The 25693-nt window shown below is 37.6% G+C and overlaps 1 protein-coding gene across 13 annotated transcripts in view; it reads left to right on the forward strand.

The window, feature by feature from the left end:
* ARHGAP12 (Rho GTPase activating protein 12) overlaps positions 1-25693 on the forward strand; it is a 75849-nt gene that overhangs the window by 3014 nt on the left and 47142 nt on the right. For all 13 annotated transcript variants that reach the window (XM_069006527.1, XM_069006528.1, XM_069006529.1 and 10 more), the window contains one exon: positions 2481-3232. In XM_069006527.1, coding sequence (XP_068862628.1) covers positions 2564-3232 — 669 coding nt within the window. In that variant the 5' untranslated portion in view covers positions 2481-2563. The remainder of the gene's footprint in view (positions 1-2480; positions 3233-25693) is intronic.

Genomic DNA, 25693 nt, shown 5'->3' on the forward strand with positions numbered 1-25693 from the left:
CACAGAGAGTACAGGCAGTCTACCTTTTGTGATACAAGAGCTGCATTACAAAAATTCAAGCAAAATAAAAATTAATGCATTTGAATCTGTGAAATCAAGGCCATGGTAGTTGTTTGCTGACCTACAGAGTTAATTTCCCACCTATACAATACATATTTCTTGCCTTTTTGAGTTGAGGAGGAGGACTAGAGCCTTGCTCCATCCTGATGATGTGATCTGTTTGTAAAACTGTTTTAGTGTTCTGGCTGAACGCAGCCTGTCTCTTTTATCATATGTTCAACATTACCAAATGTTTGCTATTGACTTGATAGTTTTGCAGCTTGGATGAAAGACCAAAAATTGTGCTGCTTATTTTTGTTGTTTCTTTTTTGTTGTTGTTTTTTGGAGAGGGATTAGGCTGTAAAACTGACTTCAAAAGTGGGTAGAGCTATTTTTGTATCAGTTCTGTTTTATTTGAGTTGTATTCAAAATTTTGGGGTTTTTTTTAAACATAACATACAACCTGTTGAACCTTTCTGTCTTGAAAAAATGTTAAGCATGCATTCTCAATAAATAGTCATATGGAACCAGCAAGAGAGGAATGAATAAATCCAAGCTTTTAAACACTTGTTAGCTCTGTGGGAAACCAGAGGCTTATGTTCTCTCTTTGGTTTCTGTGTGGGAGAAAGAGACCCTGAATGGATCCTTGTCTTATGTTTCAGCTTTTTGAGGTAACAGAGCTTTGAGGTAGACTGCAGCTTGGTAAGACTTGCAATTTCTGGTGTCTGACCTGGAAGCCATGAAAGGGGTTGGTAGCAGCTTTGAAGAAGTGTTGGAAGGAGTCAGGTTTGTGAAGAAGAAAAAAAATAGCGTTTGCATGGTAGAGCTTCCAAAACTAGGAAGAGAGTGGGAATGGCTGCAATTTGTTCATGTTTACCTTCTGCTGCTGTTGCTAAACAACTGTAGAGCTGCACTTAAAAACACCTATTTATGTAGAGTAGCAGGTAAGCAAGTTGTTTTGTACTGAGGCGGTAAATAGACTGTGAATGTCACTGCACTGCTTTATGGTAGGGAGTAAACAGCAGAATCCTGGCATTCTTTTCTACTGCTTTGTGTTCCTGTTGTCAGCTTTGTTGAATGTGGTACCATCATTCCTTCTGCCAATTCTGATAAAATTGTCACTCTGACTTTGTGATTCTATTTGGATCCTTGAAAATGGTGGTGGCTTCCTAGGAAATGCTTCTTCGAAGTAAAAGAACATGGGCTGTGGGAGAGAGACACAGGTTAAAGATGGGCTCTTCTGTCTTGATGTAATACTTTAGCTTTTTACTTTCTATTTTATCTCTGAGTTATGTGGCAAATGTATTTTTTTCAAGGCTCAAATCAAATAGCAGAAATAGCAAAAGAAAACGGAACAATTCGTGGTGGTTTCTGCTTTTGATCTCCCCAGAAGTTCTCTTCTGTTGTTATTTCTGTCCTTAGTCCCATTTAGCAGCTGAGTTCACTGCATGTGTGTGCCTGCATGGAATTGCATTAGTTCCACTCTGTGGCAGGGTAAAGGCTACAAATCTCATCACAAAGTCTTAACTTGCAGAGCTGCAAGTTTCTACATAAATTTTCTCATTTGTGAAACGTGCATTTAAAAATAAAAAGATGTGCTTCTTAATCTTTATAAGATTAAATATGGCAGCATTTTACTTGAATTCTCCTACGTTCCATGTGAATGATGGAGATCTTGCCCTTTACTTAAATGCTTTGATTTTCAAGATTAAAAATCCTACTTTTCATGTTAGTTTACTATATTGTGTTCAGTGCAAGTTGGCAAGACTGATCTTTACCCACCCATGAATTTGGACATTCATGCTACATGATTAAATAGAGAGAATTTGTAGTTTGTGGGTGTGGATGCAGTGGCAGTTGTCTGGTTTCTAAAGATGCTGAAAAGTACTTTTCAGAATTTTCATGTATTAGTAATTCCTTCATTATCCATTTTGGTTCATAGTCCTGTTTTGTTACTGTTGAGATTTTTGGTTGCATTTTCCGTTCTAGCCTATAAACATTTGGTTAGATCAGTTTTTCTGTGAGGTAAATAAGTCTTCTTTGGATTATTTTGATTAAAACTAGTGTAGTAACAGAGTTTCACAAAGAAATTAAGCCTGTGTGTAAGCAAGAGATGGACTCAGATCAGCCCCCCCACCAAATCCCCAATGATTAATCAATGTTATTCAGTAATAGCAACAATAACTAATTGATTAATTAAGCTAATGAGCTACTTGATAGCAGGAGGCTTGTGTGAATAGGACAGTTAAGTCGGTGACCTAAGTTGTTCTACTGATTTTCTGTTTCAGCACTGAGAAAGATATCTGAAAATACTGCATTTTCCCATCAATTAATCTAAGGTTGACATAAATTGAATTGGCAGGATTTTTTTAAAATTATTTTTCTCCAAAGTGCTCTTAAACAGCCACTTTACTACCTACACTTTTTTTATTTTCTTACAGCTCTGAATATTAACAGGAAAATAACACCGAAACAGAATGTCGCTTACCTTTTGTCTGAAAAGGTGAAATCTTTCCAGATAGAAATGGCTGATAAGGGTGGGAAGATGCTTCCAGGACAATTTTACATTCAAGTGGAGTACGACTATGAGTATGAGGCCAAGGACAAGAAAATTGTGATCAAGCAAGGGGAAAAATACATCTTGGTGAAAAAGACTAATGATGATTGGTGGCAAGTCAAAAGAGACGAAAATTCCAAACCCTTTTATGTGCCAGCACAGTATGTGAAGGAAATACCCCGGAAAGCACTGATGCCACCTGTGAAGCAGGCAAGCATGCTGCCAAACAACACCTTGAAGTTGACACATGGATTACAGAGATCCACAGAAAATGTGAATAAGTCACCAGAGCTTTCTAGTTTTGGAAAATCTTCTCCAGTTCAAGTGTCTTGCTTAGTTCGAGATGCCAATCAAAATCTGGGACCGAACAATAGCCCCTGTCAAACTTTTGGTTTGAGTCTGGACCTTACCCAAAACAATGGAAAACTTAACAATGAGTTGCAATCTCCCAAGGTTTCCAATCAGTTTAGAACCATTTCCATGGGTCATTTCCCATGCCCAGAGTTCTTGGAAATAGAGAAGACCAGCTTTTTGCATGAACAATCTTGTGATTCAGCAGGAGAAGGCTCAGAAAAGATTCACCAAGATTCAGAGTCTGGAGATGAACTCAGTAGTAGTTCCACAGAACAAGTGCAGGTAAGCTAAAAAATGGCCCCCATGTCTGGTTTGTTTTGTTATTGCTGTAATTGTCTGCTACTGTTTTGAGATTTATTCCCCAAAAAATTCTGATTTTTTAAGTAAAAATGTCTTCTCTCAGCATGAAATTGTTACTGAAATCGAAACAGTTGATGTGTCTAGTCCTTGCAGAATTACTGTCCTGTGGGAATTAATTCCAGGTACATTAGCCTGTGGTTTAAAGAACAATAGTGTTTCTGTATTAAGATTGGTTTAATATGACACTGATTTTGGGTTATATTTTCTTTCAGAGGAAGGGAGCCTGCTGCTGTAACTCCTCACAACTTGGCTTATTGAAATAATAGTGCTAGTTACTGTCAGTTTTCCCTGTGTATAGATAGCATAAGAACTGTAAATTAATGTCTTAGTGGGTTTAATTACACTTAAGATTTACATGGAGTTTAATTTCTGGCTTGATCATTTTATTTGTAGACTGTTTTAATGAGTCAGCCCTGCCAATTCTGCTTCTCACAACTTTACTCTGGATTAAAACTCAAAACATGTGAGTTTGTTAATTAGTATGGAAGAATCTTAGGAATGATGTACTCCTACTTCAGGCTAAAACTGAGCATTGACGGCCTTTGTCCTTAATAAAGCAGTTTCTCTCACTTCTTAATTTTTTTTTAAACAGGCGTCCCCCACCCCCATCAAAAGATTAGAACTCTGACTTAATCAGGTCACTTCTGGTACGGGTAACCAAGTTAATTAGTCTATTGTAATCCAGGTTTGCTCTTAAACCAGTGATGTATGTGTGCTTACACATACATTTATAAATGTGTGTATATGTAGATAATTCCCCCACCTCACACTTGCTCCCCCGTCTTTCTGTAGGGACATGTTAAATTATTTTAAATTCTGTTAAAAGCTCCCTACTCTTGAACTTAATCTGTAGTGTGAAAGTGTTTTTGCTTGGATAAAAACTGATTGTTACGGTAAATCCCACTTGCCAGCACGTGTTCAGAGTACCAGAGGATCTCAAATCAAACTTGATGCTAACTTTAGACATGAAAAGTCTTAGCACTGAGAGCTGTGAATCAGTACTTTGCTAATAAGAAACAATGAAGACAAAGCTGCTTAGGAATGAGTCAGTGTGGGAAGATCTTAAAGATACAAGATTGATTAGGTGAATTACAGTGTGTTGAACTGTATGTATATATATTTATTGAAATACTCTGAATCAGTAGCTTTTCCGTATCCTACTGTATTCTTGGCCTCATTCTTGATATTCAGAGTTTCTCTAGTTATGGGACATCATGTTTCTAATATTTGTATATTTTATGTTAGTTTTAACTTCATCAGCCCTCCCCCAAATAACAAGGAATAAATAGGATCACTGAATTTAATTTCTTCAGTGATGTCTTGCTTATGCAGTGTGAGAATCCATGAGCCTTGTTGCACTTTCTTTACAGCACTGCCCTAGCTCAGCGCAGTTGATATGAACAGCTTAGAACTTGGCACGATAAAATGATTATTAGATATTTATTTTAGAAGCATGTGTTTGGCCTGTTGACTGCCATATTAATCAATTGCCAAACAAATTATGAAAATAATAAGGAATGTTTAGATAGTATATCACACTGTAAAGAGCTTACCACATTAAAATTTATATTACATGTTAGGACAGTTCCTTCTTCTGTGTTGGCTATAATTTGATGCATTTCCTTCTGTAAAGCAGATGAATTAATATTACATGGGTGTCTTTTGTCAATAATAAATATATGGCCTGCAGCTCAGTTTCCACTGGACTTTGTGCCTCTTGATGCAGTGACACTTAATCTTTTCACCGTTCTCCCCTCTCCCAATCCACCCCACTATACTTTTTTCAATGCTACAACCGATGTATAAATTTGTATTTGAGCGGGGCAGCAATGCATGTATTGTAGACACTGTGTTATGGGAGGTCTGAAGGGGGGAGTTTTCACAGTGTTTAAAAATAACGAATGCTAAAAATGCCACATTTTGACTGTGGAAAATGCTTCTCAGCTTCTGACTGATGTTACTGAAGAACTTGCCAGTATCAGAATTCTTGGGCAGCAAGAGTGTGGGTGTTCACTGTGCCTTGCAGTTTGCCTTATTTTGTAACTTAATCTCATCACGTGTAATCGCAAGCTCTTTAAATACAATGAAAATGTTTGACATTTAGTAGCCGTGGGGATTAAAGCAGTGGTAGAACTGATGTCACCGTTAGCTCAGTGTAGATGTTCAGAGTGCCAGCCTTCTCACTGGAACAGCCTGCAGTTTTTTTAGAATTCTTTCAATAATGAGCATTGTTTAGTAGAAATCAGCTGTGCAGAAATTAATGGCTCAGAAAGCTGTTTTTATTGCTCTTAGTCTGTAGTGAGAACATCAAGTTCCTGGCTTTCACGCACAAACAGGATTTCACTTCACAAGACTGACTGCTTCTCCCTCCTCTGCCTGCTGCGGAGTTCAGTTTTATGCAGTCTGCATTATAATAAACTCTAAGCTACAGGTGTTTTCTCTTAAATTTGTAATATTGGAAGCTAGAATTACCTTAAAAATACCATCATGTAAGTAATTTTTTGGTGATGTTGAGGTGATGGTATTCAGTTTTAGCCTGACCTTCAGTGTGTTTTCACTGTCCTTGAGTACAAATATATGAGATACAGAGGAATGCTTCTCTTGTGAGATCCTTCTAAGAAGTGGTTACATTATTCCCTGAAGATTATCCTCCTCATCCTTTCTGGTAATGAAGTGCAGGTTCTGCAACTGTACAGTCTTGAAGTCATAGGCTTGCTGGCTGTGGAAATACTGGAAGATCCAGAGCTTCCAAAGTAGTGCATAAAGGAAGGATTTTTTAGCAGATGAAATATGTGAAGTAAAGGACAGAGAGGTGGCAGTGTGAGCAGAAATATTTGCTGATGAAGATGTAGTTAAGGGTCTGGTCAAGAGAAATGTCAAGACTGGATAATGAGCATTCTTGGCATTTTATGCAAGAAATTAAAACTATTGGTTGCCACTCTGGTGGATAAGGCATTGTACAAACCATATGTTGGTTTATAGACTTGAACTGTGGGAAGGCTGGAGGTAATTAGAGGAAGTAGGGCTTGAGAGGAAACAAGCTTCAATTTAACCAGATTTAAATCTCTGGTGTAGACAGTAACTGCAGGTAGAATTGGAACTGGATGAAATGGTTTGAGTGAATGCACAGCTGGGTGCATTCACACTGAGACTATGGTGGCACTAAAAGCTGTGAGAACCAATGAAGTTCAATAAAATTTTATGAAAATGGTGTCAGGTGTGATGCCATGGTCCCAGGGAAAGGGCAAGGATGTGGAAGGTTCTGAAAGAGTCGTTCTTTAGCAGATAAGGACAGTACTTGAAAGAAGCACATGGGATGTCTGAGCAGTATGCAGTAGAAACAAGAGACCTGAGTAATTTTTCTGAAGTATAAAAAAAAAAAAAGAAAAAGGAATTACATGTTCAGGCATGCCTAAACAGGCAAGAAAAGCTGAAGCAAAAGAAGACGATATTAAAAGTGGTCTTTAAAAAGCACCTTGGGCAATGTTTGCTGGTAAAATCTACTAACAAGTTTTGAGAGAGAAGGTATGCAGACAGGGAGAGAGAGAGTTGGGTAAGTTCAGAGATCATGTCAAGAATGTTTAGGTGTTATCTTTGAGGATGATACTTTGGAATAAAATCATTACAGACTGAAATTAAAATCTGCTTTTGGCAATGCTAATTCACGACCTATGGGAAGTAACTTTGTTTCTGATGCATGTTACCTCCTCTTTTGTCATAGGAGACATAGAATGTATTTAAGAGTAAATACATGGCACTGTCTTAATGTTACTTTTTATGCTTATTAAAAGTTACTTTTAGCAGCAAGCTGGTTTTAATCATTATAAATATAGACAGTGACCTATTTGCAAAGATTGTTCTGTCTTTCATCCTCTTTAGTAATTGACTATTGCATAAACTGTGAAGCACTAAAGGGGATTATCACTAGGATGGCTGTTTTGCTTTGATTAATTCTGAGTAGTAAAGATCTTGAAGAGCTCTTTCTGTCTTGCCTTTGCAATTTCTGTGGGATTGCAGTAACTTTTTAGTCAGGAAAACAAAATATTTTTTGTTTTTGTCGATGTCAGATCACATCTTCTGGAGATCTGGGCATTCTTGACTCTGTCACTGGTGGCAAATCATTGGTGTTAGACTGCTTGCTGGTCAAACATTAAACCTCTGAAATTAATGGCTGTCACTGTTTTGTGGGGCACAGAATTAGTTTGCTTCTACGATAAGAAATTTCATGCTGTTTATTTTATTTCATTCATTTGTCCAAGAGATGAGTAATTCTACAGTATGAAGGAAGCATGCAAGATTTTTTTCTTAATAAAACTGAACATGTTCATGATGATATGTATAATGTAATAGTTTGAATTATGTTTTAAGTACCATCCTTTAATCTCTTAACTTCTTAAAAACAGCATTTGTTATTGTAATGATGTTAAATGCTGAAATACGCCCATTATAATGAGGCGAAGAATAGCATTCAATGACAAGGGACTAAAAGCTTTATAATTTAAGGAGTTTTATAAAACATTAATTTAATTTTTTTTTTTTTTTTGTAATTTCAGTAGCTGCTGCTGGAACTTTGTAAACAGCTTGAAATGTTTGCTAAATTACACTAAAAACTCAAAGGTTCTGGAGAGATAATATTAGGGAATACTTTCCCTGGCTGTTTTTTTATATGTGGGGGGTGGGGGGGGGGTTCCTACACAGCGTCAACAGGTCTGGGTAGTTTCTCTTTACAGTGGTGCTGTTTGTGACCAGCTTGGTCTCTGTAGTTTTAATATGTAAGTCAGGTAGCAGATAGTTCTCTCCCTCTTGGTCCAGGTGACTGATTCTGGATTTAGGTGTCCTAAAATGAGAAGCCCCTGTGTGTCACTAATACTGCCTACAGCCGATATCCCATTTGCTCCTCTGAACATCCCTGCTGCAAATCAGATTGACCTTCCTTAAAAAAATAAACAGCAAGCACAAGTGTTATCTCTATGAGGCAGTTGTCAGAAAATCATGACCTATGAGACAAGTTGGTTTTAGTTGACTGGCTTGTTCTAATAGTGGTGTTTGAATGCTCAGCTGGCTAAGCTACAGATCTCCTTGGTACATGCAGTTTCATGTTGTGTTTTCAGAATTGAAACGAACATCTAGTGCACTGTTAAAATTCTGCAAGTGCCAACACAGTCTTTTGACTCTTGCACCCGTATTTACCCTAATATCATGCAGAAAACGATGAAATGGAACTTCCAGTGCACTGACTTACATGAGTAAACCTGTGCCTTTAATCCTGGTGGAATTACTAGCTCAAACAAAGCTCAAGCTGCACTACTTAAGGAATAACAGTCATAATATGGAATTGATTTTTCTGTTTTTATCTAGAAAAGTGTAATTTCTAGTGTGTAATGTGAGTTTTGGTGCATGCTGTCCCACCTGCCTTTTCTTTTGAATTAGTGCCAAGTGCCAGCCTCAGCAGGGCGATGACAGAACCTTTAGGGATGGTGGAGTAAATGCTTAAATAGGAAAGCAGCCGTAGCAAAAGGAATGGATGTTTTGTCTCACTGCTGCCGAAGTTGAAAGCAGCTGGAGATACTGGGACTTGCTTTTTCTCTTTGGCAGTGCTTCTGTCATTTGAAGTAGGGACATAAAAAAGACTGTAATAGGTAAAACTCTGCTTGAGACTGTTTTGAGAATAGTTGATCATATCTTGTTCTCACATAACTCTGGGTACAAACAATTGCTTTTGCTATGTCTTTACCTGGTTACAATTTAGGCAGTTGTTTGATATTGCAGTGCTTGCCTATAGAACAAAGGTGCTGTTATTCTGTAGAATCCTAAAGAAAGTATCATTTGTTTCACAGCAGTATGACAAAATGGCAGGGAACGTATGACTCTGTAGAATAAAATGCAAAACACTTTTTCCCTTTTTTTCAGGCAGCTCTCTGGAATAGTAGACATTTGTGCTTAAAAAAAAGAAAGCAAAATCTGTGCATATCTAGTACCCAAACAGCTGATATGTCCCTGACGTGCCTTGCTAGGTATGTTTGATTTAAAAACGATAGAGAGAAGTGGGTTTTGCCTTTATGTGGAGTTTGTTATAAAGCTAAGGACAATAATTTTGGACAAACCAGTCTTTCAGGATAGTAAGAACTGAGGATTTTCAAATGACTTCTGTGATTGTGAGTAACTGGACAATGTACTGTTAGATTACGTGTATCAATTTTGAATTTAGCCTGTCTTAATAGGACTTCTGACCTAGTTCTTGGGAAAGACAGTAGATTTCTAATAGATTATGGTTCTATTCTGGTAGATGTGAAAGTGCTAGGTTAGTGCAGAGAGGCATTCAAACAAGCATAGAGAGTGTCTGTAGTAGGAAATGGTGCAAAACAAAAATGCTGAATGCAAATTTGATGGTGTTTCTGTGTTCTAAATAACAGGCAGTTGCTGACCTCTCTCTCGTTGAAAAGGAAGTGTAATAGTGCTGAAAACAGTGTAGAAGAGCACAAGCAGAGACATGGATCAGTTCTGTGAAGGCTTTGCAGAAATCTTACATGAGAGTGGGTGCACTTAGTGTTGCATGCACAGGACTCCTGACTTCAAGGTTGTTTGTTGCTGAAATGTCTGAGGGATTGCTGAGAAGTAAAGCAGCCTTAATTTTGGTATATTCCCCCTTCCCCCCATCTTTTGATAGTTTGTATCTGCTTGTCCTGTCTTTGTAAACTCTTTTGACAGAGATTTGGAGCTTGTGTACAATGATGCTGTGAAGACTGTCATGGGTGTTTAGAGTCTGTATTTTAATTCATTCCAGTAAGTTTTGTGAATGAAAGCTAGAAGTTGAGGAGCTGTCTGAATGAATTTAGGTTATTACTTATGTTGAGTTTTGATGTTACATTATCTGGCTTCAACTTCTGCTTGTAATCAAAATCATGATTAGAAACTTAGACTCCTATTTTAAATCTGGAATTACATGTTACATTTTGAATTTCAATATGAACCTTTTAAAATGGTTCACCTAAGGCTTCTGGGTGATCTTCAGATCATCTAGTTAAATGAAATAACTTCCCTCTATTTTGTTTAAATGTAGTGCTGAGGAGCAGAGTTTTATGTCTGTTTTCTGGTAGTGTGTAATGTACACAGTTGCCATGTTTTGCTTTTGTGGGTTATTGTTCAGCTGAATCACTTTGCTCTAGTCACCACCTGGCTCTGCAAATATTTATTTCCAGTGCTGCAGGGAGGTGGTGGTGCTGGCCTAAGCAGTGTTGTGATGAGTGTGTCAATAGCCTGTAAGTAACTCCTTTATGGCAACCTGAATAGTCACAGTCTAGTGCAAAGTCAGCAGATCTGATGGACTCGAGGACACATTTGTGTTTTTAGTGTCACTGATGTGATGGGACTCACGGAACAAGTATCCTTATGTAATACTGTAATAAAATGTTATGTCTGATAGAAACAAAAATACAATTAAGAAACTTTCTGGACTCTCAACTGGTTGGTTGATGTGTCTAGTAATATTGCATGGACATTTGTTTTCTAGAGAGTTTGAAAGATCACTGGGATATTGTTTAGAAATGATTAATGATACAACAGAAATGTTACAGTGTTGCACATAACTATTGTTTGTCTTTTAAGTATTTAGAAGAAGGTTTATCCTGCAGTAAAGTGTTGTAACAGTAAATGAGGTTCTTGAGTGACTTTGCTTTTCCTGCTGAAATTGAATACAGGTGCTCCTTCCTCCCCCCCAACCTCACCACTGAACTTCTATCAATGTGCTTGGCACTATCCATATCAGTTCTTGGTTATCTGCATCCAGTTGGAAAAACTAATAGATGTTTGTCATGAGTAACTGTATTGTGCTTTAGGCACAGGGGACTATGTATGTGTGTGGGTACGTAAGTATATAGTTATATTCTCTGTATATATGGGATATAAAAGAAAATCAGGGGCAGCTGTTCTGTTTCTTGATCTTGATTTGCATCTCATATAGTGTGACTACCAACTTGAAGCTTCCTCACGAAAACTTCATGAGATGTACTCATCAGTATTGTCTTTTTTCTGTCATCCAGATAAGTCCATTTGTCCTGGCTGTGACTTTGTACTGATCATCCCTCCTGGGTGCTGCACTCTAACTTGTAATGGCATTTTCATGCTTCCCTGAGGCTCTATGCTTTTCCTGCTGTAGTATGTGTTACTCTGTGGTGCTCGTGCCCACGAGCTATGCCAGAGGACTGCAGTGCTTCCTCCCGGAGGGCTTTTCATAGCCAGGCTCTGTGGCTGCCTTGCTTTAGGCAGGGAGCTGGAGCTTGAGAAGAGGCAGCCCTGTCAGTGGCCCAGTGGTCACACAGTGCTGTCCCTCTGACCCTCTGCTCATCGCTCATCCACTCGCTGAGCTCATCTGCTCGCTTGTGCCTGTGGCAGCTCCTCATCAGTCACCCACTGCAGCCTCCTCAGTAAAAGCTACAGCCTTCAGCTTCTATTGCTTTCCTTCCTCTTGCCTTTGCCAGCCTGAAGGGTTACGCTTATGTGACTGCCTGAGGAGACATACAGAGTGAGGGAAGTTAAACTTGAGATAGTTTTTCTTTTCATTCTTCTGTGCTTCAGTCTCAAAGAGATGCCTGTCTTGGTGTTTCACAAGGTTGGGAGCACTTGTTCCCATAGCAGGAACATGGAACCTGCCCACCCACAGGGTGGCATCCCTGGAGGTTCTGTTGTCACCCTGCTGAGGCTGGCACTTGGCACTAATTCAGAAGAAAAGGCAGGTGGGACAGCATGCACCAAAGCTCACATTACACACTAGAAATTACACTTTTCTAGATAAAATCAGCAGGTAGTGGGTTGAGATGCACCAAGGTGTAAATTTTACTTTCAAGTTTTGTTTACTTTTCAGTTAATTATATATGTAAAAACTGTATTGCATCCCTTTTTGCTGCTGTCACAGTCAGTTGATCAAAACTTAGATATGTACTTGGGCTTGTGGGTTTGTTTGTTTGTTTTTATGGAAGAACAGAAAAATCCAAATCCCAAGTGCTGTGCTAAAAATCTAGCTCTAAACTCTCTTATTCTTCTTTTCTTGTTTTGTAAATCTTTAAAGCCTCAGCAGATTGTGTCCAAACTTAAGGTGTGATGATACCCTGTACAGCATTTGGGAAGGCTGTAAAAGAGCCCTTTCCAGCTGCTGCAGGTCTTTGGTGTGCTGTTTATTAAAACAATTGAAGTGAACGTTGTGGTAAGATGATACTACACTGAAAAATTCTTTCTCTGCAGTCAATTTTCTGAGGAAAGTAGCTTGAAGGGCTGTATTTAAATTCTGTGTCCATAGATGGTCTCAGGAATTCTGTGTGCTTATCCTTCTCTCGCATCATCACTGTCCATAAACTGCTGGTTTGCTTCTCAGAGTATTTTATGTTAAATGGTGAGTTGAGCCCTGAGCCAACCTTTTATGTTGTCTTTGGTATGGTTGGATCTGCTTGAGTGCAGCCTCAGAATTACAAAGTAAATAAGATTCCACAAATACTGAATCTTTTTATATCTTCTTAACTGCCATCTGAAACAAAAATCGCTGGTTTAATATCTAATTTCATTGAAGTAAAGTGGTAGTTGCAGATTAACATTTTAATGTTGAAACACAAAATTCAATGACAAAGGTATACTTCATTTTCTGGATACTGATTTGCAGAAATAGCTGTTATTGAAAATGAAAGACACTCTTGCTAGTGTAAGGAAAATAAAGGGGAAGAAAAACTGCAGAAATGCATGGCTGAGTGTTTCATGCTTTCTGTCCTTACACTGGGTGCCAACAAACTGTCTGCAAGTAGAGAGAAACAGACGAAGAAATACAGTCAAAGAACAAATACTTCTATTTTCAGTCGTTGTAGGGAGAAAAAAAGATGCAACCTGGTTGAGATTCCCGTGAGAATTTTATTGCTTTGCTTAATTCTGCTGTAAGCAGCTGACTATTTCTGCGATTTTGAGAAAAGTCTTTAACTATACAATTGTGTACTTGCCTTTAGCATTTTAAAAGGCCCTCAAAAGTGATCTTAAAAAAATCGCTAACTTCTTTTAAGTTAGGTGCAGTGGGTTGGATATACTTCTAAAAATATTTCTCCTGCTATTCAGTGTACTTTTGCAGAACAGTGTTAAAACTCGAGTGATCGTAGCCTGTTCTAGCTCAGTTCAAAGTTGAAAATTGAAAATATCTTTGCAGCACCATGGCATAATTATGTACAGGCTTCTTTTTGTGTGGTCTTAAACAGAAGGAAATATTCATTCTCTGCTCAAAATTTGAAACACCTTATACTAATGTATAAATATGCTAACTGATAACACTTATTTTATTCATCCTATTACATCTTTTAAGGCAAAATTTTAAACTGAAGTCTTGACCTAATGTTCTCTCTATGTCTCCTCTGGCAAAAGACTTGGCTTTCTAGTTTATCCTTCATTACCAGAAAAAATGTTACACATGATGTAATAGGAGGTGTTCTTCATCCTAAGTCATTAAAATACATGAGATTGAGGGGGTTCAAGCAGCACTAAAAAAACTTAAGAGTTTTGCTTGCGTGCTGTAGCATGTATATTGTCTTGAGAATAGAGGCAGTGTCTTGGGAATTTAGAAGGACTTGTGGCATTTTGTCTTAATTCTTTGTATCTGTCTCTCCTCCAATATAAATGAAGGATGCCAATAAATGTGGGATTTTTATTGTTTATTTAGAAATTTCAACATGCAAACTAAACAGCTGAGTAATTATGCATACTAGAGGTGACAGTACATAAAGAGCCTGTTAAGAGCCCAACTGACAATGGGAATTTAATTTTAAAACACTTCTCTAGTGGATTTGTGAACTTTACTTCCATAAGTGCCAAAATTGGAAGTATTTTTCCTGGTCAGAGGAGTTTAAAACACAAAACACATGTAAAGTATTGGAAAAACAAGAAATATATTCATTTTAATGTCAAGCATTTTCCCCATCTATTGCTTTTTGCCTTAAGGCTTGTTTGCTTCAGGCAGGCCAGTGGATGGCCCACTCCAATATACTGGGGGACAGAGGATTCCAAAGAAATGCAGTGTCCTAAAATACCAAAGACTCCTTTGAAAATGAAATTGTAATCTCTTCTCTAAGTTGTTATACAGTGACTTTGTCTTGCACCTCGTAAAAAAAGTCTTGCTGTCTGTCATAGAATCCACTAATTATATTCAGCGTTACACAGTAAACATGTGAGAGGATACTTGATCTGAATACAGATTTAAAAAAAGAATCTAATACAGGGACTAGTGGGTTTTAAAGATAGGAAAGTCTAACGTGTTGACTGTTGCTTGAAATCTGCCAGGTGAAAATGAATTTTGATTTTTAAAATAATGAAATTTTAGATTATTTATTTTAATAATAAGATAAATGAGTAAGTGGGAACATGATGTCTTAATTTTAAATTAACCATTTAAAAGATTATTTGTTAGCTGAAATTGTTTAAATATGTTAAAAATTATGAATAGTGCTGGGAAAATGGCTTTTGTATCATCTCTAAGCTTCAGTCTTTCTTGAGGGAGGCTTATGTGGAGAAAGAAGGCTATGAAAACAAGCAATCAAAAACATATCAAACAGCCTCTTAGTCTGAATATTCTTCATATTGAAGGATCTTCTCATATTTATGCATTATGCTAAGAATCTCAATAAAGGGATGATTTACAAATGATTTTTTTTTAATTGATACTTTTAACTTCTTGAAGCTACTAGATGCATTTTGTCATGGTATGCCAATCATTACAAGCTCTATACTGCTGTGGCAAAAGGGGGCATAAAACTTCAGTTTCTGCTCAAAATAGATGAATCTATATGCTAAAATGAAAAGTATGTGTTCTTAGCAGAGTTTAGCAGTTTAACATCTCCCTGCATTCCTCTGAGGGGATTTATGGCTGCAAGGCTCATCTTGAAGCTTGAGGCTTCACTGGAGGTTTTGTTATGATTGCTGTACTGTTGCTGTGCCAGATTGTTTGCCCATCCTCTAATCCCCCATTTCAATGGCAATCTGAAATGCACAGCTATAACACTTCCAGTAAGTGTTATTTAGAAGATACAGCTAATCACCCTCCACACTCAATTACTGCTGTTGTGGAGACAAAAGCATTTGCAGCAATGTTAGCCTAAAGCCTATTCAGGCTTTATTCATATAGAGTTAAATTTCCCAACAAGCTTTGTATCTTTAATATACCTGTTGTACTGTGTGAGTGGTGTGACTGACCAGCAGAATCCTAACAGTCATCGGGCAGAATAAGCTGTACTGACAGCAGTGTTGCAGAAGGCTCTCTGGGCAGTGGACTGATCAGTTTTCAGCACTGTTACTCTACAGATCCTTGTGGGACCTGGAACCTGGAGCTCCTACAATGCCTGCAGTTGCATAATTCACCTTTGTATAGGAGCTGAATGGAAATCTCCCTGGAAAACTACATAGAAATCAATGGCAAAATATTCTTGTATCCAGTAATTCTAAATACATTAATTTTTCTGGCTGTTTTATTAATGGAAAAATTATTGTTTTTCCAGAAATAGCAATGCTTTAAATGTCACTTGTTTGTGATATTCTGCTTTATCTAAATCATCAAATAAATGCAACAGGCATCTGAAGGTGTGCCATTTACTCATGACCATTGTAGAAAAATAACACGCCCTTTATCCTAGTGTATATTTCTCTTGGACACTCCCAGCAAGTTCAGCTTCCATTCCACCTGTGTTTTCTGCAGATGAACACCTGCTTTCTGTCAGCTTGCAAGACCAGCTTCATGTGCTGAGCATTACTATATACTCTAGCATACATACACGTCCTTTAAAGCATTTTTTTTTTTTTCCTGACAGCTTGGCAGATAGTGCTGCCATACTTTATTATACTTGTAGTTTCAATGAGAATGTTCTCTAAAGGCTGGTGGCTCCAGCTGATCCGCTGAATGCTGAGCACGGAATTATAATTCAGCAGCATGGGGGAGGGCTGTGCTTGCTGTGGCGGGCGCAGGGCACTGCTTACTGCCTGTTGCTTAATCAGCATGAAACTATTAGCAAATTCTTGCCATCTCAGCCATAATGTACTGCTAATAGGTTTGCTTTATTGCATAGGACACTCAAAAAAGCCTGGAATGTTTTAGTAATATTGAGTAAGCATAACATTCTTCTTAATGAAGTTTGACAGGGTTTCCAGAACTCCCTCACACTGTATGACAAGAGTACCATAATGCATTCCTGTGTACAAAGGGCTGGTAATTTATTTGTGTCTTTCTTAATGCAAGTCTTCTTGCATGAAAGCTTTTAACATAATTTTAAATTCTAGTGTATTTTACAAAATAGATTCCTGGCAACAAAAGCATCAGTATATAATTAGTCCATTTAAACATACTCTCTACATTTAGTCACAGTTTTACATTTGTCAGAAGACTTTGTAAATCCTACTTCAGTGAAAAAAAAAATCACAGAAATTATTTGGGGTTTTTAAAATTAATTTAGATTACATCTCACCCCCCAGTATTTTGGAACATGCTTTGTAATCTGGAGCATGCAGTGCACAGGGGAATGTGTGTGCTAGTGTGGCCTCTTTCACTTGGATCATCAGGAGTAAGTTTCAGAGTGGGTTAGTGCCAGATACCTGAATCTGACTTCCTTTTTCCTCCCTGTCTTTTGTTTAGGGGCAGTATTTTCTTTTTAGGGCAGTTTAATAAGTCCTTCATTTTATTGATGAATTGGAATGAATCTCTGATATCTAGGGCTTGAGATGATTTTCAGTTTTTCTTGTCAGCAGTGAAAAACCGTGTTGCATGGCAGAAAGAATTCAATTACATCAGTTCTTTGTACTTTAGTGAGTTGTGAATTTGTCTTACAATCATGGGAGAAGTGAGAAGGATGACTGTGTTTTCCTGCTCCCCAGTGTGGTACCAGTCAGCCCAGGCGGTCTGCATGATGGGCAGGGATGTGACAAAGAACTCTGCTTCCTATTTTTGTTGCAGGCTCTGGTTGACTTACAGCTGCTCTCACTCATTTCTCTTACTTCTGAGAGTCTTATCTCATTCCTGGAGCCCAGAATTCAAGAAAGGTTTTTATGGTGTTAATCCAGCAGTGCTGCTCGTAGTCAGAATGACTCCACTTTGAAGGCAGTGCCATCCCTGGGAAGACCAGATGCAATCTTTATGATCTTTATGCATCTTTAGCAGATCCTGTCTGGATTGATATAAGTGTGACAGCAGGCCTTGGGAGATGGAGTCTACTTCAAATATCAGTATATTTGACCCCCTTCCCACACACCGCCTCCTCATTTCTGGCAGGCTGTTTCTTTGTTTCAGCTCTTCCTAAAGGGTCTTTCATCCTCAAACTTTGAGAAGGACCTGCAAACAAGCAGGGGGATTTCTGTTAAACATTTAATTACAGTAGATGTTCATGCTTGTCTGAGTGAAGGAAATCCACACAGAAAACTGGGGTAAGACTTTTTGTGTGTGTGTGTGTGTCCTGTTACTTACACAGTTGGCATCTACAGCAAGCACAGCATTTTATGTTGAATAGATAGTACCAAGCTTTTTAATTGTTCAGCAGTCCATGTAGGACATAAGGGACTTTTGGAATGTGTTCTGACACCCATTTTGTAACACATACCAATGGACATAATGCAATAATTTTGTGTGAAACCTGTAACTGGGTTATGTTTAAGGAATATTGTTGAAAGAGGAGAGATACTCAGATTTAGTTTTGGCTTTTGAGGGTGGATAGCTGTGCTGAGCTTCTGGGGGAGTTGTTGATGTGCCCATTCATTATTGTTCTTTGAATATTGTGGCATACACTCTTTCTCGCCCCTTTTTTTAAGTAAGTTTCTAGACTATGTGACACACTGCCTTAGTCCCTTCACCAGTTCTTTCATTTAAGACAGAATAGACATGCTATAGGCAGCATGCATAGATGCTATTTTGTGGTTCTTTCTCGGTTACTGTGGTATACAATCCACAGAATTTTCTTTATCCTAATGGCCACATAGAAGTTATAGTTGAACTGTGAAAATTACAATTAACTGCTTCTCAACAGATGAATACTGGATTTTAGATTGCTGGATTGTACTGCATTTCTCAGAAGCATAAAGAAGTTAAGCAAAAGCCCCAAAGCCCAGTTCATTTAGTTTGCAAGACCTCTATTTTGTATTACAAAATGCAGCTTGTTTCATCATTTGCTTATTTGCAACTTCTCAGGGAAGAAAAATGACTTGAAGTTTCCTGTCAGTGCTGCAGCTGTGAAATCGAACCAGGGGAAATGGCCACAGGTCATAACTACTCTTAATTAAACATGTGTGGTTTGCCAGCTCATAACATTTTGGGGTTGTTTTTGCAAATTGTACGTGGGAATTGACTTAACAGCTGCAATTCTGAGGATAATGAAGTTGATAATTCACAGTCAAGGTAGAAGCACAGTTGAAGCACAAGCATTCCCACTTGTTGGCACATTTCAGTATATTGCTTTGGGTGATTTAAATTCTGTGCTGGAAAGTTTTTTAGTATAGAGATGATTTTACTGCCTTTTTGATCATCTCTGAACATGGAAGTGGGTTTTTCCATTGTTGGACTTGCTCGCTCTGAAAAAATATGTATTAATCCCACAAAGTATAGCACTGTGTATATTTTCTTGTCTGATTTGTTTTGCATCTTATGAATTTTTTGGGGTTAACCTCAGTGAACAGGACAAGATCACTATAAGGTTGACATGACTGAAAATGGGGGTGTGTCCCTATTTTTTTTCTGAAATCGGAGAAGTTTGATTGTCCGTAACTCATCCCTCAGATTTGTGGGAATGTCTGCAATTGGAAGGATGACTAGACCCAGTGGCAGCTTCTTGTTTTATCAATGCCAGTTTTGCTACAGGTTGAAGAAAATTGTCCTTAAATTTTTCTTTGGGGGGGAGGGGAGAGAAAATTTCCTCTTTCCTTACTGGTATGATTTTATAACACTTCTGGGCTTTAACTTACTTTGAGTATTGAGATACCCTAGTGGTTTCCAGAGGAGAGGAGAATATGGCACCTTTCCCTGCTTAAATTGATTTAAGATATTCCCACCATTCCTGACCCAGGTTTTTCTACTAAAAATTAATACTAGCAATATTTTTTAATTTTTCAAGAAGCTGTGAGGAAAATGTTTTATTTTATGCTCCATATGTAAAGTATTCCACGTTAGATTTCATGTTAAAATAGTTTTTCTCAAAATGCTGACAAAAACATGTTCTTCAGAATTCAGTGTTTGCATTCCAAGTGCGGGACTTAAGCCAGTAAACAAAATATCCTTCTCTTTTTGTTCTTATCTTTCATCCTACTGCTGTATTCTGTACTCTGAGGTGACAGGAAGAGTCCTTAGTCATCTCAAAAATATTTGTTATTCTCTGCCTGAGCTACTTGGGGTACTTATTTCCTTCTTTGATGGCATGAGGCCTCTTCTACTTCAGTTTTTTAATGCTCCAATCACCATGGTACTGTATTGTTCTTTCTTATAGGCTGCTGATTTTCCTTAAGAAAAAAAAAGGACTAAAACCCAATATTTCAGTTGTGCATACTTTTACAATAAATCAGCTTCTTACTGTATACTTTAAATAGCTTCTCCATTTGTTTCAAACTTCAGATGTGAATGTGCTGCTTTTCAGGATGAGGGTTACAGATTTGTAACGTAACCTTGTTTACAAAGCCTTGTGAGAGTAAGGAAAATGGAGAACAACTGCCTTATGGTTCTTTCTCACTGCATAGGGACAGAAGCAAGAATACCATAAGTGCTATTGAAGGTTGTGGGCTGAACTGCACTTAAACTTTCAAGGAAAGTTCCTTGTTTTCCTGATCAGGCTGTTGCAAAATGTAATTCTTTGTTTTCTCCATACATAAGTAACTTCCCCCCCCCCCCTTCAATCTAGCCATTTTTTTTTTCCTGTCCCTGCAAGAAATAGACATTTCTTTACTTATTATTGTTTCTATAACTGATTCTGGTTTAGATACTTGAAGATAATTCCTTCTCTCAGCCGCCTTTGGAATTTAATTAGGCAGCTAAACCTCCTTAAGAGCTAACAGAGAGGTTCCGAAAGAGAAGGTCCTGCTCTCCTGCCGCCTTAGTCAGACACTTCAGAGGTGTCTCTGGCTGACCTTGCAGTGACCTGCAAACACCTAAGGAGTCTAAATATGGGAGGGATTTTTGTTTATTTGTGGGTTTTTGTTTTGTTTTTAAAGTCTCAGTGGGGTTAATTTTTTGCCATTCTGGTTTCTTTCCATCCCTTTCCTGCAGCATCACATCAGCATCAGGGGTGCAAAGGGCAAGGGAGATGGGATTGCTCCTTTTGGTAGCCGGTGGCCAGTAGGCCAGCATAGCTAGATCTTAAAAATGTATCATCAATATTTTATTTTCTGAAACAAATAAATCTGTGTTTTTTCTTGTTCTCTAAACTGTGAGTTTAGAATGGCTGAGTCCATTGAACTATGTGCTTTATTAATTTGGTTACATGAACTGAATTAGCAAAGGCATTTGCTGAACTCCTGGTATAAGCAGAAGTGTCAGTGTTGCTTCTGCATTTCTGCACAAAGGAAATTCTTTGCTTGTGTGCATGGGTAGTTTGGGTAACTAACACATTTAAAATGGCAAGTTACTTTTCTCTTGGCTTCCCTTTCTGCTAAGATGAGCAAAGCAGTTTTTTTTCAAAAGGAAAAAGTGAAAAAATGTTCTTTCTTTTTTCTAATAGTGGATATGTGTTAAAAAGGATGGCTCATGAAAAACGTTGCCTGAAGTTAGAAGCATGGACTTTGTGTGTACAGACTTAAGAACATCCTGAGATTCTTATTTCCCTAATCCAAGTTTATTTTATACCAGAGTGTGAATACATTACTTGATGAACAGATTTTATCATGATTTTTCTAGACTTTGGGTGTATAATTTGTTTTGGTTTGTAAAGGTATAGAGTTAGCATTACAGAATGTAAAGTGTGGTTCTTCAAATCATGTATTTTGAAATTGTTCAGCCAGTCAGGATCCCTGGAACATGCTTTTTCAGGTGTTGCAGTTGATAAATTGAGAAGTCTTGAAGCTTGTTTCCCAAGATTTTAATACAATGTTTGTGGAAGTTAATGTGAATAGCTACAGCTACATTGGCTCTTTCTGAACTTTATTCCCAAGTGTGACAGTGTAATCAAGGAAATTGCCCTCTGGAGTTTGGGGTACATGAGAGGTATAGTAGCTTGTGGAGGGTAGTTGCATGTAATAAGCTCAGGGAATGCTTGGAGAGGCAGATGTGGAGGGTAGCAGGGTATAAAGTGACTGGAGCCTACCAGTTACACAACAGAAAGTAGTACTATTAATATATTAGTAAGGCAAACCAACAGATGCCATTCTAGTATCTGATTTGATACTTTGCTTCCTAGGCCAGATAACTGTGTTCTTCACTGGGGTTTGCTACCTTAATTAATCCCCTAAGATATTTCCAGTATCCCAGTAAATGTGCTCATACATCAGCTTTGCTCATACTGTTTGAATACTGGTGATGTTCTGCAGCTGCATGTTACTAAAAACTTCTAAGTGTTGCAGATCATAAGCTCAAGAAGGTATTTTGAAATTATTCTAACACCTAACAAAGAACTACTACTGTAACAAACGCTTGCAGAATTTGCTGCCACGAGCAACATTTGGTGAAGCAGAGTTTCACGCAAGTGAAATCTGCTTTTGCAGCAGAGTAAAAGGACAGCAGCTGTAAACTGTGTGGGAGTTGTGCATTTTCTTTTCAAGTGTTTGGAATTAAATATCCTTTCTAACAGAACACAGATTTGATGACTGCTCTGTTTAGAACTGTCTCTTGCAAATTGTTATTTTCTCTATTTTTTCAAGAATCCCTAACTATCTACTGTGAAGTGAGCCATTATAATACACATATAGAGTTTAAAAATTCTAAATTATTCTGGGGTTTTCCTCCTCTTTCTAATAGCAGACTATTACAGTTTTTGCTCTACTGAATGATGGGGATTTGGTAACTTGTGTGGTAGTATTTAGACTTCATTCTATTTATTCAAGTGGTTCTAAAACTATCTTTTAGGTATTTGAGCTTGCTCAGTACTACAACTTCAGTAACTTGGGGAATTTTATCAGAGGTGGTGTTTACTTTCCCATCTGCACTTTTCATGGGTTCCCAGCTTTACACTACTTTGTGTAAGCACTGGACCCTCAAAAGTACACTTAAAGGCTATGGGATCTGTACTTTTGAAAATGTAAAGTGTAGAAAAAATTGCTATGCAGTTTGAAGTGACTATAATGGAAACTTTTCCATGACCTTTAGTCTGTTACGAGTTCAATTAATACCCTTCTACACTATTCCCACAGTAATATTTCATAGGAGCTAACTTCTTAGATGTGCTGTGTTTCTGTAATGGATACAGCATAGAAGTGTTCCATTAAGATCTTAATAATCTGTCTTTAAGAATACTTTCACCTTTCTGAGGCAAATGAGATGCACAGCTATACATTAAACCAGTTAAAATAGTAAATGGTTTGATGAGTGAGGAATCTCCACTACTTCTGAAACTTTGATTATTCTGCTATAACAGTTCTAAAACAACTGAATAGCTTGTTGTGCTCTTGTGATACTTCCTATCTGAAAAGCAGTACCTATTGGCCTATTGCAGGATAATTTTACACTGGAGAGAGCAAGATAGGCTTTTGTTGTGTTTTCTTAGTGTGTTATCTTGGTTTTTATAGAATATATCCTTGAGAGACATCACAAATGATTCCCAACAGCTTTATTATTCTCATATCTGCATTCAGACATGTACTGTGGTCTCCACAGAGCTCAGGAATTGACAGCAGTTGAACTAAAATGCAGAGGCAATTTGAAATTAACTTCCATAAAAGTGGAGAAAAAATAAATGTGTAAATCTCCTTCTGTATGGCATATCTAGGTTGTTCAAGATATGGACTAAATTTCTGAATTAGGTTACAGATAACTATATTATGTGTGTTGAAAGTATCAGTATTTGATCTGGTGAAGTGAATGGGGGGAAAAGGAGTGAAGGAAATTTACTGTCTGACTTTCCAACATTGTCAAATTTGGCCACTCTTTCCTAACTGTGGTCAGCTTGCTGTGTAAGCATGTATGACATAAAGTGTTTCATATGGTATTGAAATTTTCTGCTATAGGAAAAGCGGCCCTGTCTATCCTTGGACAAAAGCTTTTTTATGGAAGGGAGAAGCTAGATTGTGGAAGTGACAAAGTACGAGTATGGTAAACACTGTCATCTTTGTGCATGTTTTACAAAGGATCCCATTGTAAGATCTTATTTCCATTTTTTAAAATATTTGACATCACTGTTGCAGTCCTTCAGTATACTTTTTTTATTGCTATAAACTTCCTACATTTGTATGTAATAGTTTGCTCATGCAGTGAGCAACTGTAGAAATGTGAATGGGAAATTTGCAGAGCATGCAGGGGAAAAAAAGGTTTTCCATCAATTTTCTTTGATCAGTCATTTATGATGGATGATCTGGGAGTGGTCTCTGGTACTCCAAGACCCAGCCAAGTGCTCCCTCTCGTCACAGGCTGTGTCCTGCTGCTGCAGCCAGTTTCCGTTCAAGTTCCCAAGTGTTGTGAATGTGGCGGAAGCAGCCACCTTTAGCTTTCTGTGCTGAAGGATTTTGCAATACAATTAAATAAATCATTATCTTGATGAGTATGAAAATAATTTAAGTCATTTCTTTTGGCCAGAAAGGGAAGGGAATGTATTTAGTTTGAGGGGCTTTTTGTTATGCACCTAGATATTGGTAGATTGCAGTAGCACTAGATAAAAATTTATATTTTCGCCAACTATAGGAAAATGGAAATAGATATAATAAAATTAATCGTATGCAACTATCTCCAGTAATAGAAGGAAGTAATATTTCAGCCTGTAATTCAGTGTAAGTAACATACAAAATTTCCTGAAAGATAAAATTAGCAAAAGTGAATCATACTTAACTGTTTCCAGCCTAATTGAAAGTTACTGACTAGCCATTAAAAAATTATTTTGAATCTATCTGCTTCATTATTAATGGAACACTTTAAACATTTAACCGTTGAATGGCCTTTATTAGGCAGATATGTTTGAATGATTTGTATGGGATGATTTTAATTCTGTATTGCTTTTCAATGTCCTATTTTTTTCTTACCACTTTATGACAGCAAATCAACTCAGCACAAAAAATTCAGTGCAGTTAAATAACACTTGCATTACTATAGCTTGTCTGAAATTTATAATTAGATGTTAACAGGCTTATAATATTTACTTTCATTGTTTTATATGTTCCTTAGACTTACAGTGTGAATTATCCAGCCTATGTTGGAGAAGGATAGAGCATAAAAAATTGTTTCAGTTCCCCTTTCAATTTGGCTCGTTAAATTAGTTTGCTCTATTCACCTCTGAGGTAGTAGAGGACTCATTGAAAAATCTCCCCCGTGGGTTTTTGAGTATAATTGTAAATATGCCTGTATCTGTTAGAAAGAAAATAGAGTCCAGAACATGTTTGTAAAAATATAAACCGAAAGCAGAAAGAGGAAGGAAAAGATGAGCTAATTATTCCAGTTGAAGCTGTCACTTTATGAAAATGAAACTGTTGAGTTTTTGAGATTTCTTTTGTGTCATTCCTGTTGAATAAAGCTGATATTGAAGTCCCGGGCCTTCCTAAAAGGACAATGGCAATTCCTTGGCAAGAAGCTCAGTTGTTGAGGGAACTGGGATGCTTCTTTCCCAGTCTCAGGATGCTGTGGGATTTGCCTGTTCTGCTTTCTTCAGCTTGCTGTTGCAGAGACAGTATTCCCTTGCTTTCCTTCAGTATAATGTTGCTCTTTTGCATGAGTATGGACAATCTGTTGCTTCTAACTTCATAAAGAGTATTGAGATTTGCCTTTACTTATTTTTTTTGAGGTTCTTAATTTTTAGCAGTTGTTTACAGCAATCTGAATGCTGCTACTGGAATGAAAGCTTTTGCATTCAGGTTTATAACATTAAGAGAAGCTGCAAATAGAGGCATGACAGCGAAAGCAATTCGATGTGTGATAGGTCGTGTTTTGCAGGCTAGCATTGCAGTCATTCTTTAGGCAGTTGTTATGTTCTAGAAGTTTTTGTCTTGAATTTATGTTCTACAAAAGGAAAAAGGTAATTACCAGTTACAAGCAAACTTTGTTTTCTGGCTTTTGGTTGCTGGCATACTATGCTCCTTCACAAGGTACTTTTCATTACCAGAATGTGTGCATTTGCTTTCCATTGCACTGAGTTCAGGTTTCCAAAGGCCTGATAGCATATCTGTGGCCTTTGTTAAAAATGTTGACTGTTCATTCATGAATGATTAACAGGTTGTTTTTTTTAAAGGCCCGTATCTGCTTCCTACTGTGCCAGTATAAAAACTGTGTTCTGAAAA

This window comes from Aphelocoma coerulescens, chromosome 2 (assembly GCF_041296385.1).
Source record: "Aphelocoma coerulescens isolate FSJ_1873_10779 chromosome 2, UR_Acoe_1.0, whole genome shotgun sequence".
Classification (NCBI taxonomy): domain Eukaryota; kingdom Metazoa; phylum Chordata; class Aves; order Passeriformes; family Corvidae; genus Aphelocoma; species Aphelocoma coerulescens.